This window comes from Necator americanus, chromosome V (genome assembly GCF_031761385.1).
Source record: "Necator americanus strain Aroian chromosome V, whole genome shotgun sequence".
Classification (NCBI taxonomy): Eukaryota; Metazoa; Nematoda; class Chromadorea; order Rhabditida; family Ancylostomatidae; genus Necator; species Necator americanus.
The window spans coordinates 23,118,131-23,135,548 of NC_087375.1; the positions used below are offsets into that span (position 1 = coordinate 23,118,131).

A 17,418-nucleotide genomic window follows, 5' to 3' on the forward strand; every position below is an offset into this window, starting at 1 on the left:
CTCAGAACGCGGTTGTCACGATACATGACCGCCTTAATCGAGGAGAAGGGCCGCCAGCCCTGGATTTCCATAGCTCAGAACGCGGTTGTCACGACACATGACCGCGACGTCACTCTTTCAACGGAGCAATGCGAAGCCATTGGGCCTAGGTAGCATCCCATTACTGCTATCCAGGCGGATCGCCCAGACGATGTTATCGCGTTCAGCCTATAGGTACCTGAACGTGTTGCGATTTGTAACAGACACAGCAGCCCAGGAGAATCATATGCCTACACCAGTCTACCTGAATAAGATCCTCTTGTCGCTAGGAGAGACCTACACCGATGTCCTCTCCGACGCAGAGAGGAGTGTTTGTGATCGTTTCACAGCTTTGCGTAGAGTTTTAGAGGAACACATTAATGACCCTGAACTCGCTCTTCATATGACTGAGGAAGATAAAGAGGAGTATGCTGTGGCTGAGCGGCATGTTTCTCGCATGCGCTGGAGCAGATGATCCTGCTTATGCGCAAGTTCCGTCCTCCCCACGTGCTATCTATAACAATTATCTATAACATAAGGTGATGAAACAACCCAGGTTGCAGAAAAAGCAGCGTTTTGTCTAAGGTACAGCAGGTCTATATCGCGACATTCATCAGCTCGAGTCGCATGCGAAGTGTCATTGTGAATCGAATCCAGTCATCTACGGAGCTCGCAGCATCATGTCAGTATTGTGGTCAGCACGCACGGTTCAAGTAGCCCCTTCGCTTCGAACGTATAAGACCCACCCCACCCTTAACGAGCTTCCCAACAGGGTCGCTTACGAGGGCGCACTTATCAGCGGCTTAAGGCCGGAAGGCAAACAGAGCGCTATTTCTAGACACTTACCTTTTCCATTCCTTTTATGTACCATCAACGTCGATGGTCATTCCGGACGAGCGGCCAATGTGTCTCATTACAGCTGTACGGAGGTGGAAGTATTGGAGCCTAGAGCCGAGGTCTGACACCAGCCCAGCTTTGCATCATAACGTTTTATCGCGAACAGTATCGCCGGTTAGTGGGTAGCCGACGAACTAGGTGTGGAGCTATCCACAGTCGTCTCCGTCCAAGAAAGAGAAAAAGAGGTGGTCCTCCTCCTAACCACCCGAACACAGTCAGAGTCTGCCGAATTCCTCGACGAGTATAGGTGTATGAATGTAGCCATATTCTGATGTCGCCAAGGTCAGTTCATCTTCGCACACGTGTGATCAGTTGGGCCAGTCCCTCAATTCCACTGTGCCTGCAGCAGACCTCCATCGCTATTTCGAAAAAGAGTAGTTGTGTCTTGGCCGGCCGGTTATTTGTAATTATGTAAGCATGTAAATATGTTATAGGCTAATGTATATGTATTTATGTATATATCGGGTCGTGCAGCGGGTTATTTGTAAATACATAAAAGTCCGGGACGCATTCAACGTAAGGGGGAGGTGTAAGTGATGTAAGTACTATGACAAGTTGATCGATACTGTAATATTTCCTCTATGGTCGGAGCTCTCTATCACGAGAGGCGGTTCATCCTCGCGGCTGGGCTCCACGTCTGGAGCACACTGAGAGCACCCTAGCCACCGGACACCTGCAGATCAAGGACGCTTGGGACGACGACACCAAGGACAGCATCGCTAGCCTGAGGTTGCTCCTGATGGGAGCGAAGACCAGATCAGAGCTAAGATTTTGTTCTTCCGTGGGTCGAGAGCTGCTTCCACTGCGCGACGCTTACTCATGTTAGCACATCATTCGTTTCTAATAGTTGAGAGCGGAGGAAACTCATACTTTGATTAATTGTGGAGATTTGAGAGAAAGATAGATGTAAAATCAAGTTTGATTGTTCTCCAAATATAGAACTTCTAATTTTATAACAATTCTATTTTTACAAAAAATGTCTCTGTTGTTGTTTCTTATTGATCGGTGAAGGCGAGCGAAGCGAACATCAGAAAAAAACCTTGAAGTCGGCTTTAGCCGGACTTTCAAGCTCGTATATGTATAATACATTTATTTAGACGATTTAATATTATATATTTTATATTTATATAATATTTATCTATTATATGATATTTATTATATTTATATGCAAAGGATAAAGACAAAGTGGCTGACGTTAATCAGCCCGCATGGGGTGTGACGGCACGTTCACTTCTATTTACTATTTAGAATAAACATATTGTCAGCATGTACAGTTTGGTAACGTGGACTCACTTTTTTGTCCTTCCTTGTAGAACAAGGCAAAAATAGCGCAGAAAAGAAAAGTCACTCCAGAATGTATAAGCTTGTTGAGCAGAGGTATCAATCAAGAACCGCCCTTGCTGCCTTACCGTGATGATCATTCCACTCTGAATTAGAACTTGCCTAATTATTGCACAAAATGATGCAATAATTAATGATGCAATAATAATTTGCAATACTCATAAGTAAAGCGAAAATTTGTTATTACTATTAAGCCTTAGCCGCTTACTGACTACGTAACGTATTATTTTCACTATGCAAAAAAAAACTGCACATTAGAACAATTTCCAATATACACACGTTTATTTAGTAGAGGTCGTAAATGATGAAATTAACGTTATTGCATGTACAAAAATTAACAAATATCACCCGTCGTAGTGAAATAATGTCATTACTGCATGAGCTCAATAAGAGGAATGCTCGTACTCTCATTACTATTGAATGCAGAGGCTTAAGAACAGAATAAGCTGAAGAAATAAATGGAAATCGAAGTTTGAAACTATTAGCAATGGTGTTTTATGTTTTTCAAAATCCAGCGTCAGCCAATTGCTTCGCAAGGCCGTAATCAGGATGATCTCTGACCGAGTTTATCGCCACCTTTTTGTCTTCTCGTGGAGCCAGTAGTTGCCTTGGCAAATAATTCAACATTGTGTTTTCGACAACCTGAAATTAAGATTTCCATAGCGAATCTCTTGATAATTTGACCAAATGTGTTCCATCTTGTCTTACTTTATGTCTGAAAACCTGCACCTCTACTTTCAACAATGTGCAACATTTTTATCACTCTTTAGAAAAAAAGACAAAACTCCGTGTTCCATTAGTCAATAAACGTAAACTAAATAAACTTACAGCATCATGTCCAAATATCCTAATTCAATTATTTAAACCTCCTCACTCTTAAAGACATCACCCCACAACTTTAAGGCGGTGCGAGTTTCAAGTGGGTTACGCCTATACCGAGTCGCAGATTATGGGCAAGAGGGTGACTCCGTCTATTTCTTCCTAATTGCAGTAAAAAACAGCCCGGAAAATGCCGTTTCGAGCGTCGCGGGGCGCTGTTGTCTACGAAGAGTTGTACTGGAGCACGCCAGCCTTGTGCACGCGCCGCATCTTCCGGGCCGTTTTTACGACCCAGAAGATGCGGAATCTTCCACACAATCTACGACCCCGTATAGAAATAATAATAACCTGAAACGCGTACCACCCTCGATTGGTAGGGTGATGCATTTAAGTGAAATATTTCCCAACTCATCCTACAGAACCAAGAGATATAGTTATTGCCGAATCACAACCACGTCTTGAAGGGAAAAGCAATTTGCTTGTTACGTGAAAAAAGCAAAATACAAAGAATTGGGAGAAGATAAAAACTGCTTTTTTTTGTTCTTAAAAGCAGCACACCACAAAATTGATGTGTTGTTTCGTCCACACGGATAAAAGATAAGGACATGGATAAAGACAGGGGCATAGTTCACGAGTATGAGTGTGACCACACTCAATTTACCCTAAGAATTCAGAAAAAGGCGCATGAAAGAGCCCTGTATGATATAATCTTTCCAGCGATACAACTTATTCCGGGTGAAATATTCGGTTTGTGAAGAAGTTTGATCAAGAGGTCAGCAGTCTTCGTGCATTGCGTTTAGTATCTCACCGCTCTCGGCTCTATGTTCTGACAAAGGTTGTATTTTACGAGTAGAAGCGTGAACTAAAACCTCCTCCCTACTTATTCGCGAAGAGAATCAAGAAGTTTTGAGATATGCTGCCTTGATTTCTTCCGTGTGAGGATGAAAGTGACATCACTGGTAGCGCTACACTAATGCAAAAACCGCAACGGCGGAAGACCTCATTGCCTTTGTTTGCACCTGTATCCTTAAAGATGCAGCTCGTCATGAGTAATAAACAATCCCACTCAGAAATGCGTCTGTGATCTTGCATGATGGAGAGCTTCCAGTGCCTACTTGAATTTCATTAATTAGACGACGGAGAATTGGTAGTGTACTATCCCGTACTTAGTTGCATCGCAGGAGAGACCTTTGCAACGAAGGCTCTTTTCCACTTCTTTTTTCCGGATTACCGAATGAAATTGAATGTGATCACACACATAGTCGCTACATCTCTATCAATTCGAGGAAAGATCCCAACATCGTCAATTTCGCAGCCCGCTGCATTCAGGTCTTCTATAGTACATCAAATCCACCACTGCCCAAAATGCTGTGAAACTTCTGCACAGGAATAACTTATTATAATCACCCTTGTGTAATGTCCAGCGTTACAAAGTGATGAGGTGCACACACATAAGAGAGACGGAGCCTGAAATTACGAAATTACAGGAAAGCAAAAGAAATTACGGAGTCACGGTTGTAACACTTACCACCAGTGGCGGAGGCCCTGGTGGAGCATCGAATGTCCGTTCTGGCCGAAGAGTAGATGATGCCTGGAGAAAGTTTCACATTCTAGAATTAGAAAAGAGCGAAAGAAAAGTCCTTACAACATTAGTATTTTGGCAGAAACTCGCTCCAGGAAATAGTAGTAAATAATGGTAAAGAGTCGATCCTGGACTTGTACAGAATTTTCTTACTCTCACATGTAATCCGCTACCAAAAACAGCCATAGAACATGAGCTGACTCCGCCAGGGCACGTGGCTTTCTGGAAAGTTCACTGAAATCGGGCTAAGATACTTTTAAACTTTTAAACTTTATCATAATTAATTTCAGTGCCTTAGTCCACTCTGGCATTATGGTACGAGGCTTATTTTCAGAAAAATTTTGACCGGAAGTTAGCGGGTGTACGTTGGTTCGTATGTGCACAAACGTTTGCCGTCAACCACTGCAAATTCGGTTTAACGAGTCCCGTGGTCCACGTAAAAGTCATTTGGATATGTCTTTCACATGTCTTTTGGCAGCCTTTCAGTTTTCGGAACTTGGATAATTTTTCTATCCGTGCTTTGCAATCTTTACTTGGTCAATACATCCTGCTTATTCTCTTTCCACCGTCACACAGAAAAGAGTGACATTTTCGACGAAGACTTTCTGTCTTTCGAAAAAAATAAATGAAAATATAATTAAAAATACCTCGGTGAGATGTACGCAAACAATTCAGGCGGAATACCTCCGCAAATGAATTCGTGAAGAAGCGCTGACAACCGGCAACGAAAGTGATTTGTGGTACAGTTGGGTTATTCGAAGTGGCGCCGCAGAGCTGCTGGTTGGGATCAACGCGCGACCCTCGTCTGGTGCAATTGGAGTGGAGGAATGAGTAAGGGTCCCACTTCAACCGCAGCCGTTAACTGAACTGAAGTGTCCAAAATCACTGCTGCATACGCGCAAGCCCACGAGAAAATGTAATGGAATAGATATAGTCTATCATGCAGTTTATAGTTGGCGTCATATGTATTGGATTCGCGTGACGTCCTCGTTGGCAACAGCGACAGAGCGGAAATGTACAGCGAGGCCGCAACCCGTCACGCCGACACAATGCGTTCGACTGCGTTTCCGTGTATGCAACAAAGTTCCCCGAACTTTTTTTCGCAGCGAATCATACTCAACTTCCTGCAGTGCCCGCTGCACACGTTGAAAGAACCGCCGTAACGACTTTGGTCAAGATTCGGCTTAAAAAGGAGAGCACGACAATTTAAAGAACTTCGCCGACATCGATTGTTGTCAAGCATTTAGTAAGCGAAGTAGCCTAAAGAAAATATGTGAATAAATTTTGCGAACTATTTTAGAATTGAAAATTGAAAGAATTTGGAAAAATAAAAGTAAATCAGGCCCAAGATCCCTGTTGTTTCGGAAAAATGTGCGTCCAACTTTCGCCATTGTCGCACCTATCTCTCTTCTCCACGGTGAAATATAGATCTAATCATGTGATTTCTGATGAATTGTGCTAATGAATCTATTCTTCTAAAAATCTTGCTACGAACAACGATTAAAGAATTTTTCTGGAAATTGATCAGTTTTCTGTTCAAAGCTAAGTAGCGAACAACGACGGGGAAAATTTCACGTAGAAAAATTGTTGTTTTTATGATTTTATAAAATATTGCTGTGCGAAACATAGAAAAAGTGGGTAGTCCTCAAGCGCTCGTGTTATGTGTTTGAGATCCTGCGCCGAACAAATTGAAATCCGTGAAATACACCTATATGTGTTGACCACGGTGATCCTATCCGTTGAAGCCTGCTTTTTCCGTTAACCTCATTGAAGTGCTCCGTATGAATCGAGGAGGATGAGTTTAGTGGCATAAAGATCTGCGCATGAAGTCAGCGATAGTATTCTGCTTAAAATCTTGCAGTCTTATTGCGCACGTTTATTTTCGAATTAAAAAAAAACGAAATTGTTGTTCTTTCTATTGAGTGGCTTGTTTTGGCCGACGCATGTTTTCTTAGTTTGGAAAAGTGCAACGATGGCGAGGATACACTTTACTCTTCTGAAGATGACCGATTCAGCATACGATTTGCTGTCGCGCTTGAATGGTGACGCTCTTCTGTGCAGAACGCACAACTTTTTACAATGAAGGATTTTTGCGCAATACAATCACACTTTTGTTTTTGTTGCTCCTAATTTTAGAAGTTAGAGCACTAATCGTTTCTTCTTCGTTCATACTAAAAATGTGATCTGTTTAGTTTATGTTGCAATGCTTTCTTTTCTCAACATTCTCACCAATTTCTGCCCACTCTGACAGTTTGCGCACGTTTTGGGTGTTGTGCTTTTTCCTTAATAATTGCTTTGCAGGGAATTTTCCTAGCACGGAAACCTGCCCTACTCTTTCAATCCCTTCTTGTTTACTTATACTAGCATTTCGTCATTATCTGTGTGTAAACATTTTTCTTTTAGATTCGCATCTTTCTCATGGGGAAATATGAAAACTTTCAACATTGTTCACACGCGACTATCCAGTTCTGATTTTGAACATTTTTCACTATTACATTATATTGAAAGATAACATTTCCGTTTTGTTTCTCGTGTACATTCACGATCCAACGCACATCTCAGTATATGTGGTTTGGTCTGGAACTAAAATTAACTTTTCCGAAATTAATAATGCGATTTTGTTACATAATATATGAATAATGATATAATAATATATAAACAATGACGTTACATATAATGAGAATACAACATAATAATGCGACGTTAGCCGAAATTTCGTTTGGTACAGGGAAAATATGGCGTAGCGCTAAGATTGTTCCAGATGTCTGTCCTGTCGGTGGTTCGAAGCTGCCGAAGGTCAACATATTTTCTCATCTTTTTGGGGTTGATGAATTGGAGCTCTACTTGTATGGAAAAGTGGAAACTGTCTTGAAACATCGGTTGGCTCAACCAGAGTCACTGTCTAGACTACGTACGCCGCTCATAAACAATAATGCGACTAACGATCCTGACTTGAAGTCGACCGCAATGGCGCCGCATCGCAAAGGGGATGATCAACGCGAAGTTCTTCATCACTAATCCTTTTGTCTGTTAATCTGCAGCCACTCAAACTTCTCCCTCGAGGTGATTACTTTTCTCCTCTTACAATTTCCTTTCTGTCTTCCTTACCGATACATACAAGTACGGTATGGTATGAAAGAGTACCGATGCAACATAATAAAGCGTAGAGTCTCTCGAGACGTCAATCCACTTCTTTCTCATATTATCAGCTGACGCCGCAATATAAAAACGATCGTTTTGTAGTTTCGTATTCCCGAAGTAATCACTTGCCTTCGAATCGCATAAACCTCAAATTTGACAAGAACATTTCGTCTCAAGCGAAAATCAGATTTGACGGAAATGCAGATTCAGTATTTCATAGTGTATATTTTTTCTAAACTACATACACTACTGTATGTGAAGGACAATTGTAAGGAATGGTTTTCTTCGCATCACTTTTTAATAAAGTTACGAGACCAGTCCTCGTGTTATCAACGACATCGCATTCAATTACACGTCAACTGAACAACACCTTACTACCTACCATCAAGAAGAAAAAAGACGAGAACATTGGACTCATTTCAATGATGCAGTGAAGTTGCAAGAAATATATTTAGGACAGTACATTTGGAATTACGTTGAGTTGAGAAAACTCATGTTTATCTTCGCTTTTGTCGAGAACAAGAACAATGATGTGGTTTGACCTTAACGGTACCAAAGAATTCGTCACATAAATGGGAGAATACAAAGGCAAAAATCGAAAAATGCAAACTTGAAGCTGGCTTGATTCGTTAACGAAAAAAAAATTGGGGATCTCTTAGCACGAGAGAAAATCGGAAGATAACAATCTTACTGACATATTATTTCACTTCATTTATCACTTTTATTTCATTATTTCACCTGCTATGCAAGTCGCTAGAAAGCTAATAAGCACCGAAAGATCAGTCCTAACATCTTTTCCTTTGAGAGAAATTGACACTCTTCACATTTTTCTAAGTAGTAGTTGATCTGTTACCTCGCTTCCTGAAAGCAGATAAGCGCTTTCAAATGAGACTCACAAAGGGTTAATTCCATTCTGCACATGAAACTTTCGTGATTACCCCAAAAGAATTTATAGCACTGCGAAAAGAACTGTTTTTGTTCCCACGTTGTTGTAAATAGCGCTCGGGATTGTTTAGTCAGTTGTGGTCGTTCTTTGCGACTCCACCTATCCGTTTTTTTTGATACATATATCAAAACCATTTTAGCGCATTTAAATCATTTGGAAATTCGAAGGAGTTCTTCTTTCTCTCAAGAAAACATGGGAAACAGCAACAGTTTTTTTCGCAGCGCTATAAATACTTTTTGGGGTAATAATCAAACTTTCAGGTGCAAAGGGAATTAACCCCTTGTGAGTCTTATTTGAGCTTCAGCGACAAGTTACAGGACAGCGACAGATTGACCACTACTCCGGAGAAATTTAAAGAGTGTCATTCTTCTGTCTTTTTCTTTTTCCGAAAAAGATGTTGGGGTATACTTTTAGTACTTATTAACTTCCTGGAGACCTGCATAGCAGTCATCTTGCTTAGAGAATCGTTTAACTTCACTAATTTTAAGCAGCATAACACGAAATAGAAGGTGTTAGGATTGCTCCACGAATAAGCGGGGCCAGGGGTGTATTTCATCCTTAGTTATCCTATCCTTTATCCTTTCACCCCCTAATTATCCAAAAAAATTTCTTGGGAAACGACTTTGCAGCATCCACCTACAAGGCACCTTAAAACGTTTCACATTTGCGAGAAGAGGTATTCGCTACGCGAAGGTCAGCGAGCGAGAGAGACAGCAGCAGTCAGTAGCCGATCGTGTGCCCGTTCGCTCTTAGACGTGGCACGTTATTAGGTGCCTCGTAAGAGGACATGGTGCGAACGAAATGCCACTCAGTTTTTACGGTGTAATTATGGAGAATTGGGCATGATTGCAGCTTATACTCGTGAACTGCACGCCTAATCCTACATATTCGTTGAGAGATCCTATCATCTTCAACTGCGTATCTTATGCCGCCTCTATCTCTTTTCAATATACTCAAATGAGATAATCTAAGTTCGTAGAATGGATATTTGAGTAAGTACATTTCGGATACTTGCTTTGGTTCTTCTTTAAATTTCTTCCATTTCTTCTGATTCTTGATTTTACTCTCTTTCTATGTTTTTCTTTGCGATCAATCACCGCGAAAATATGCGAAAAGAGCACCAAAACAGTAGAGAATCCGACCTGTTCTACGCATTCACGTCCTTTGTGTGGATTACACGTGTAGCATTCAAAAGCCACCACAAATTCCACAGAAGTCAAAACCAAAACGCATAGTGATCTCCACAATTCCATTCTGAATACCAAAAGCAGAATATGTGAAAAACAGTTGCAGTACGGGACCAGCCGCGTTCGAGAGACGACTGGACCGAGGAAAACGTTCGCTAGTAAGAGCAGAACTTGTTAGCGTTTGCAAGGATAGCGGTATACGTTGCAATGCAAACGATAAAACTGATTTGTCGAGGCCTAGCGAAACCAATGAAAAAGGCGAAGATTAGATTACCACTACGGTAATAGTCGGAATGAGTCGAAAGCACTTGAGAGTTTAAAACATTCTGTTTGTGAAAAACCAAATGGATGAGCGTACAAGCGATAAGTTTGGCTTTCAACGGTTTGAACAGATGGAAACAGAACAGGACAGAAAAATGCAAACAATGTTAGCGGAGAAACATGAATCCGTTCGGCGACGATAACTATGAACACGTGATGACCTTTTTAATTGCATTGAACGCGGCAAAGGACAAGTTGAGGACGTGACCGAGGAGTATAGCGGAAATTGCAAAGAACTCAAGCTATAGCCCATTTCCGTTCAGCTATGTATTGATTTCCGATTTACTTTGCAATTGCAAAGTCATAGTGACGATACGCAAGACGGACATACATTGCCGAAGAAGAATTCAACTGTCCGCTGAGTTCTTTTGCGCTCTCTGGATGAGGTCATGATGTTCGGGGATGTCAACGAAAGAAGTACTTGTAGAATAGTTTGACCTCGGACAAACTTCTGCGAAAGAGTTCTCTAGAAATTCTACAAAATTCTTCTGTAATTATCGGTTATCAAGTCATTTTCATGGAGCAGTGAAAGGAAATTCCTACTGGGAAAAGAAATCATCAAAACAATAGAAACATAAGAAAAAGGAATTTAATTCAACAGCAAGTCTTCGTCTGTTTATTTGCTTTAACGTTTTCTTAGAAAACGTCCTTTTTTAACTAGGAAGGATCCTGCAGATCTTATGGTAAAGTGATTGTTCCTCTGAGAAGTCAAATTTATATAAGTTTTGCGCACTATGCACTCGCATGTGAGTTTTTTTTAAAATGATTTTTACTGTTCTACATAATTCAATCCGAAACATCCTCTTTATAAGAATAGTAGGTTCGGAAATTTTGCAGAAATGGAACGTAGTTGAGGTGCAGTCAAAAGAATACATAGATGTGCTGCCCGGATTTTTATTTACGAATTTTCAATCTACACAAATTGTGGGAATATTCTAGACGAAACAACAAATGCGTTTTTTCTAGGTTTCCGAGGACTTCAATCCAAAGTTGTATGGTACATTTTGAAGCACTTCTACCAAAGTTACCCTGACACTAAAGTGTGAAGAAATGCAGAAGAAACGACGCAAATCCGATGCAAACTACGATTCTAGTTGATACAATTCCTTAAACAAAAAGGAGAGCGTGTCCTGACGAAAAAGGAACAGGATGATTGCTGCATGCATTCCCTATTGAGCCCAGTCAAAATGACGCTTTTTGCTTCTCCAAGCTTCTTTCTTGCTTCTGCTTCCTCTTCTTCTTTTGCTCTTATTTACTCTTAGGATCCTTCTCCAAGGATAGAAATAGGAAGAGAGATCGAATATACCATCTTCTGACTTGCGACACATATGTTAACTGCGAATCGTTCAGTAATTCTTGCTACCTGCTGTGCTACAAATTATTTGCTAAATATTGTAAGTACTTAACGGGATATAGCTAAAGATCTAACTCAATTCCGTTAGTCCTCAAGCCTTGAAAGCGCACGCGGGTACGGAATAGTATAGCTCTCAATTACCAGTATGCATTGAACTTGCAGAAATAATTTTTGTTGCATTAGGCTTTACCTACGCTCACTTCGAGTTTTAAATGTGATTGATGTGACATTTTATCGTGGCAGCAATAATCTTAGCCTCGTTTTTGACAGTCCGGGTTCTAACAATGCATGATGAACGGACTAGCAAAAATTCGTTTGCACCGTGCAATTTGTAAACCTATGAAATGGAGAACTACTTGGTTTCGTTTTGTCGTGATGAATTCCCCAAAAATCATCTTGAAAATATGAAAATGACACGTGATAAAAAAGAATAATTTTCCGATGTGCTTCTGTAAATGACGTCGGGAACCCCAATGACCAGTTAGCAATCTGAAAGCATCTTTCTCGAAATTGGCGCTACTCATTGGTTCCATTTTCAATTTCAAGTGCACAATATCTAACAAAATTGGTTCGGAAAACTCAAAGAAAGGTAGACTGATTTTGGAACAAAAGCTGTAATTTTAGTTTCTATTTGATTTTGAAGATGAACTGCTACCTTTTTAATTGCACTTGGGTGATTAATTATGATAGCTGGATGACATACATAGTGGGGATCCTTTACCATCGATCAGCAATGGACTTCTTTTTCAGTGTAGTGAACTCTGTTATATCAACTAATTTTTAGAATTGTTGTCCATTAGAGGTGATCTTATGACGAACAAGAAGAACTTATCGATATAAATCTCGAATTTTAGATAAAATTTACCTAATTTAATTTAAAGATAATTAAGATTATTTTTAATTTGTTTAATTTATTTAAAATAATGAAATCTGAAATCCGAAGTAGCAGCGGTTCCTACTTTTCCATCAAAAATCTTTTGATACTTATGTACAGGACGAATGTTATTCATAAAAACTCAAAATCCGTAGAGGAACCTCACCGCACACTGATCACACCGGACCTATGTATGAGCTGAGCCCAACGCTTCTGGTTTCACTGTTTACCTGTGACAAAAATTGGAAGATCTTTTTTAACAGGAAAATTAACGAAGGAAATGAAGGAATTTACTGAAAATGTTAGAAATTAGTGAGCACTTTGTACAGGAAAATCCCAAGCAGTAGAGGAAATCGCACTAGTCCACTAGACTGGATATTGCACAACTATCGGCATAATGCGTCGTTGGTCAGATCTAATAAGGAGCCTGCTGGGCGGGGATGAAGTGGATGGATTACTAGAGGACGGGTGCACGGAAGCTCGGACAAGGAAATAACGGACTAACGATTCGTAGAAAAACCACACGCACGAAGACTATATGGACGTGAACGTCGACTGCATAAATGGCTCCAATCTGAAGGTGAATACGACCTGTAGTTTCTCGTAAACACACAAAAAGGAGCACAACGCCGTTTAATGGTGTTTAAAGTATGTAGCAGGAATAACGTTCACACTAATGATTGTTGGATTTTAACTGACGATAGGATCCCTGCGCAAGAGAAGAGGAAGAGGATCGAAATCGTATGTTCCACGCGAACATATGAAGAGAAGAATCGAAAGGAAACTGACATAGTTCGCTACCCTCAAGTGCACCGCTGCTGATCGCCCAGAAAAGCGAACAGGCGTAATTGGTTGAAGTTTGCAGTTTCCAAGAACATTTACAAGTTTTTTCTTTTAAACAATACAACTTGTTCAAACAATCAGTCACTCACTGCTCTGAAATTTCTTTAGGAACAAAAGGTTAATGGTTTGGAGCATATGCACCTGTTGGCACTGAACACCTTTATCGCCTGAACGATCTTAAATTCTCCAAAGTAATCACGTCTGGGAGGTTTTCTACTAAACGGCTGCATGATTTGGACTTATGAACTATCCAGATCCTGAGCCTTTGAAGTTTTGCGCAGCAAGAAAAGGACGGCCGATAAAGCTAGTTAGCTGTAAGCTGACTAGCTGGGAACATTCTAGAAGCGGCGGAACTTCTGTTCTGTTCGGAATATAGATCCAAAAACCCTCATGAGTCTCTTTTCGTCTGATATAGTTAAAAATTGCAGTTATAACTCGATTCTGAGATGAGTTTTTCTAGTCATGCGTAGTTTTGATAGTAGGTTATATAATTTGCTTAGAGCCACACTTAGAGTGCAGGTCGAGGAAACTGTTTCTCTAAGTTTGAACACCTTGACAAAAGGTGCGGGACATACATGGGAGTAGTACACATGAGTGCCAAAAATTGTAAAATCTGTGAGAGTACAGCCCTTAACCTTGTCCTACTTAACCAATGCAAAGATATTGTCGAAAATTTTAAAGTAGTGGTTTGGGAAAAATTGGTTCGAAAATCTAATCGTGCTACAGTAGGTGCTAGAACAGCTGGATCGACACGTACGACTACTGGGACAAAAGGGTTATTGAGCGGAAAGTTCTTTCTGGAATGAGGTTGAGGGTCGGCCTTGGTATACCATCTAATAATAAATTTTCCAAAAGAAAAAACCATACATGCAATGGTTGTGAATGGAAGTAAATTAACCAATGAGGATTTTAGCCAAAATAAGAAAAATCACGTGCAAGGGCACTTTTTAACCACCATTATTCGAACTCTTCTGCCGTTGTTTCGATGGTGAGAAGTGAAAAGGCATGTTTAAAAACTACCGCCGACACGACACATATTGCCTGAATTTATTTTATTACTAAGTCAGAACGGAACATTTGTTCAGGAAAATAGTTCTCATCATAAAAAACGAAATTCCCCTGTACAAATAATAACCGATGATAGGTTATTATTTGTACAAGGGAATTTCGTTTTTAATAATGATACATGATACATATGCCAGTCTAGCGATGCCATCCATTGGTAGGTTAACCGTATCGAAGTGAGAAACCTAGTAGCAATGTCGCGAAGCTCAAGAAGATTCCGATTTGAAGATTACGGAAAGCTTAAACCCTGTGATGCGGTCGCATGTCTTTTTATGACACAGATTTGCAGCGGAGAGCCGCGAGCAAACTTGCAAAACGGAGGGGATGGAAATGTGGGTGGCGCGGCAGCCTCACGGAGCGCAAGAGGAGTGACGAGGCTGCTGTGGCGAATAGCGACGGTATCTGTAGCAGAATAGAACAATTATCAACGCTCACCAACTTTCTGGATATGCGCAGGTACCTTACCTTGCGTACAAATTGACCGCCGCTCCCTCTCATCCCAAATTTGTAGCCACATTTGAGGTAAAAGTTCTTTATAAGGTGCATAAAAATTCCCATATTTCTTGAAAACTTAATCAGTTTCCCTTCGTCCACATTTCCTTGAATTTCAAATTGTCATCACCATCAGCTATGAAATGGACCCCATACATTTTTCGAGGCGATCTGACTGATATAGGATGTGTCTTGTTGTAAAATTCTCAAAACTTTTCCTCTTTTTTTGATGCCCACTTTTTAAGCAGCGAAACTCAAAGAACATGCAAAAATAGTAGTCAATGAGACAGTTACTGCTAAAGATTGCAGATACAAAATAGAATAAAAACTAACAGAGAGATCCCTTTTGAATAATAAAATAAGCATCAAAATATGCAATAAATATATCACGATGTGAAGATTTGCAAAAATAGCAGTATCGCAGCACTGCACTTTAACTTATGGTTTACACATACAGGAACATCAGGAGTTCTGATTTTATATCTCAACCCCATTCTTTTTCTGAATGTTTCGTCTCCGCATCTGCGAATATATATTCAACTTCGAGTCAGTAGTTTTCCTCTCTTTTCCTGAAATTAAACGGACCAACATGTATATTTCGCGAATACTGTACTATTTGTAATTCTCCATTATTTCTATGGTAAATAGCGCCTAAAATAAACGAAGAATTTGTTCTAGCCCTTCCTACATAATTTCTTTTTAATTTTTCTAACTTCACATTGTCCTCTTTTGAAGTATTTCTAAATAAAACGTGTCAAGACGTTAGGTTGTACCCGAATACTAACCGCAAATAAAAAAAAAGTAAATAAATAAGAAGGTACACGAACGCCAAGAAGTCGAATACATAGGAAGGACCAAGGCGATCAAATATGTGAGTATGCACAGCAAAACGTGGAGGAAAATAAAAGAAAGATGTACGTAGATAAGCGGTTTTACAGCTTAGACAACTAGGGTATACCTTGACACTTTATCATTGAATATTTCAAAAAGTACAAGTTAATTTTCAATTTAGCCTCCTCGTCCCAGAAAACGGCGTGGGAACTCTGTTTGTTCGAACTAGGTACGTTAGAACTCGTGAGTTCCCTCAGCCTATTAGTTCGTTTTATTTGAAATGGCGGCTGAAGAGACTTCATCGATTTTCGACCGCTCGCTTGAGGATGCGGAGCGTGCACAACCACAGCGAACTTGCTTCACATGAACACACGCTGTTTCCTACGTCATTTCGAGGAAGACTAGGGAAACTTGACTGAGAAGCGTGACCGTGAACTTGACCCGTAATCTACACCCGCTACTCTGCACTTGCATCTGGTTCCATACTACCTAACTTCTGCCGCTACCTTCAAGGAGCCTGTAAGCTGAAGCACGTAGTTACTAGGTATGACTTATGACCAAGCTTCTGAAAAAAACACGTTTGCGCTTACACAAACGACATGATTACGATCATTACTAGAACTTGTTTCTCTCTCAACAAGGAAGTTTACAAGCTCCAAATGTGACAAGGTAGTTTTGATAGATGCGAAACACATAACATAGTACCAGTTCTCTAACTATTCCTGATGAAAACACTGGTTAATCGCGGCAACTACAGCAATAATTACAGCATTTTCTAGTCACAAATACAAAATGTAGTAAAACTCGTTCAAAAAATAAGCATGCTGTACCCGCTCTTAGTTGAACTGGCGGGTAGTTAGACAAAATGTCCTTTAAAATCCCTACATGTTTGTATATGCGATCTCAAGTTGACTTTGGACAGGTGATCATTAACGATTCTTTCTTAGATTACAATTTGTTTAATTGATTTAATTCATTCTAGTTCAATCCAATTTGACCCATTGATTGAATTATTCCTTGATTTTTCACGTGTCTTTTTCTTCTCCCATGCGCTATCTCCATGATCTAACATATGTAATCACTAAATGTCACTGCAAAGTGTTTGGATCTGAGCTGCACAAGGTTAGCAGATTATAAACAAACTATAATCAGGTTTGTCACGGAGAATTTCCACCGAATGGCAAATGTTTAAAAAAATGTTTTTGAGGAATTTGTGTTCCTCAATGTAATGTGAAATAAAGTAATAAGAAAATTAAGAGTGGTTTGGAGCAGCATAGGACGATGTAACCTATGGTTATAATTTAATCTTGAGAGTATATTTTCAAAAATGCAAACATGAATAATGTGGAGGTGATTTTAATTGGAAAATTACTCATTCGATCTTCGAGTTTCTTGTCTTCTATTCCTGACTCCGTTGCCCACTAATCAAATCCAACTGTTCTTAGTCGTTATAAGTGCGTTTAACATGATCGACGTATATAAATTTTCGCAACAAATACAAAAGTGATGTAAAATTTAACTAAGTCATTAACTGCAACAAATTTCCAAACACGCAACACAGGGAGAATATCAACAGATCCCAAAGAAGAAAAATGTGTCAAAGAAAAGGAAACCATTCAAATCTGGCGGAAAAGCACAACTTCAAGATTCTTTTGCGCATCTTCATGAAACAAATTGAGAAACAAAGGAGATGAGACTGTGTAGTTA

General features: G+C 40.0%; 3 protein-coding genes across 3 annotated transcripts; 2 read left to right on the plus strand and 1 right to left on the minus strand.

The window, feature by feature from the left end:
- Positions 1 to 24: 24 nt before the first annotated feature.
- On the plus strand, positions 25 to 493 carry RB195_014930 (uncharacterized protein; the record flags this gene model as incomplete). The annotated part of the gene is made up of 2 exons (XM_064205409.1): positions 25 to 149; positions 214 to 493. The coding sequence occupies 2 exons, from the start codon at positions 25 to 27 to the stop codon at positions 491 to 493; spliced, it is 405 nt and encodes a 134-aa protein (XP_064061290.1).
- On the plus strand, positions 191 to 493 carry RB195_014931 (uncharacterized protein; the record flags this gene model as incomplete). The annotated part of the gene is made up of 1 exon (XM_064205410.1): positions 191 to 493. The coding sequence occupies one exon, from the start codon at positions 191 to 193 to the stop codon at positions 491 to 493; it is 303 nt and encodes a 100-aa protein (XP_064061291.1).
- Positions 494 to 2,760: 2,267 nt separating this feature from the next.
- Positions 2,761 to 9,997, minus strand: RB195_014932 (uncharacterized protein; the record flags this gene model as incomplete). Its single annotated transcript, XM_064205411.1, has 5 exons — positions 2,761 to 2,898; positions 4,483 to 4,542; positions 4,604 to 4,666; positions 4,721 to 4,879; positions 9,887 to 9,997. 5 exons carry the CDS (start codon positions 9,995 to 9,997, stop codon positions 2,761 to 2,763), a joined length of 531 nt encoding a protein of 176 aa, XP_064061292.1.
- Positions 9,998 to 17,418: the final 7,421 nt, after the last annotated feature.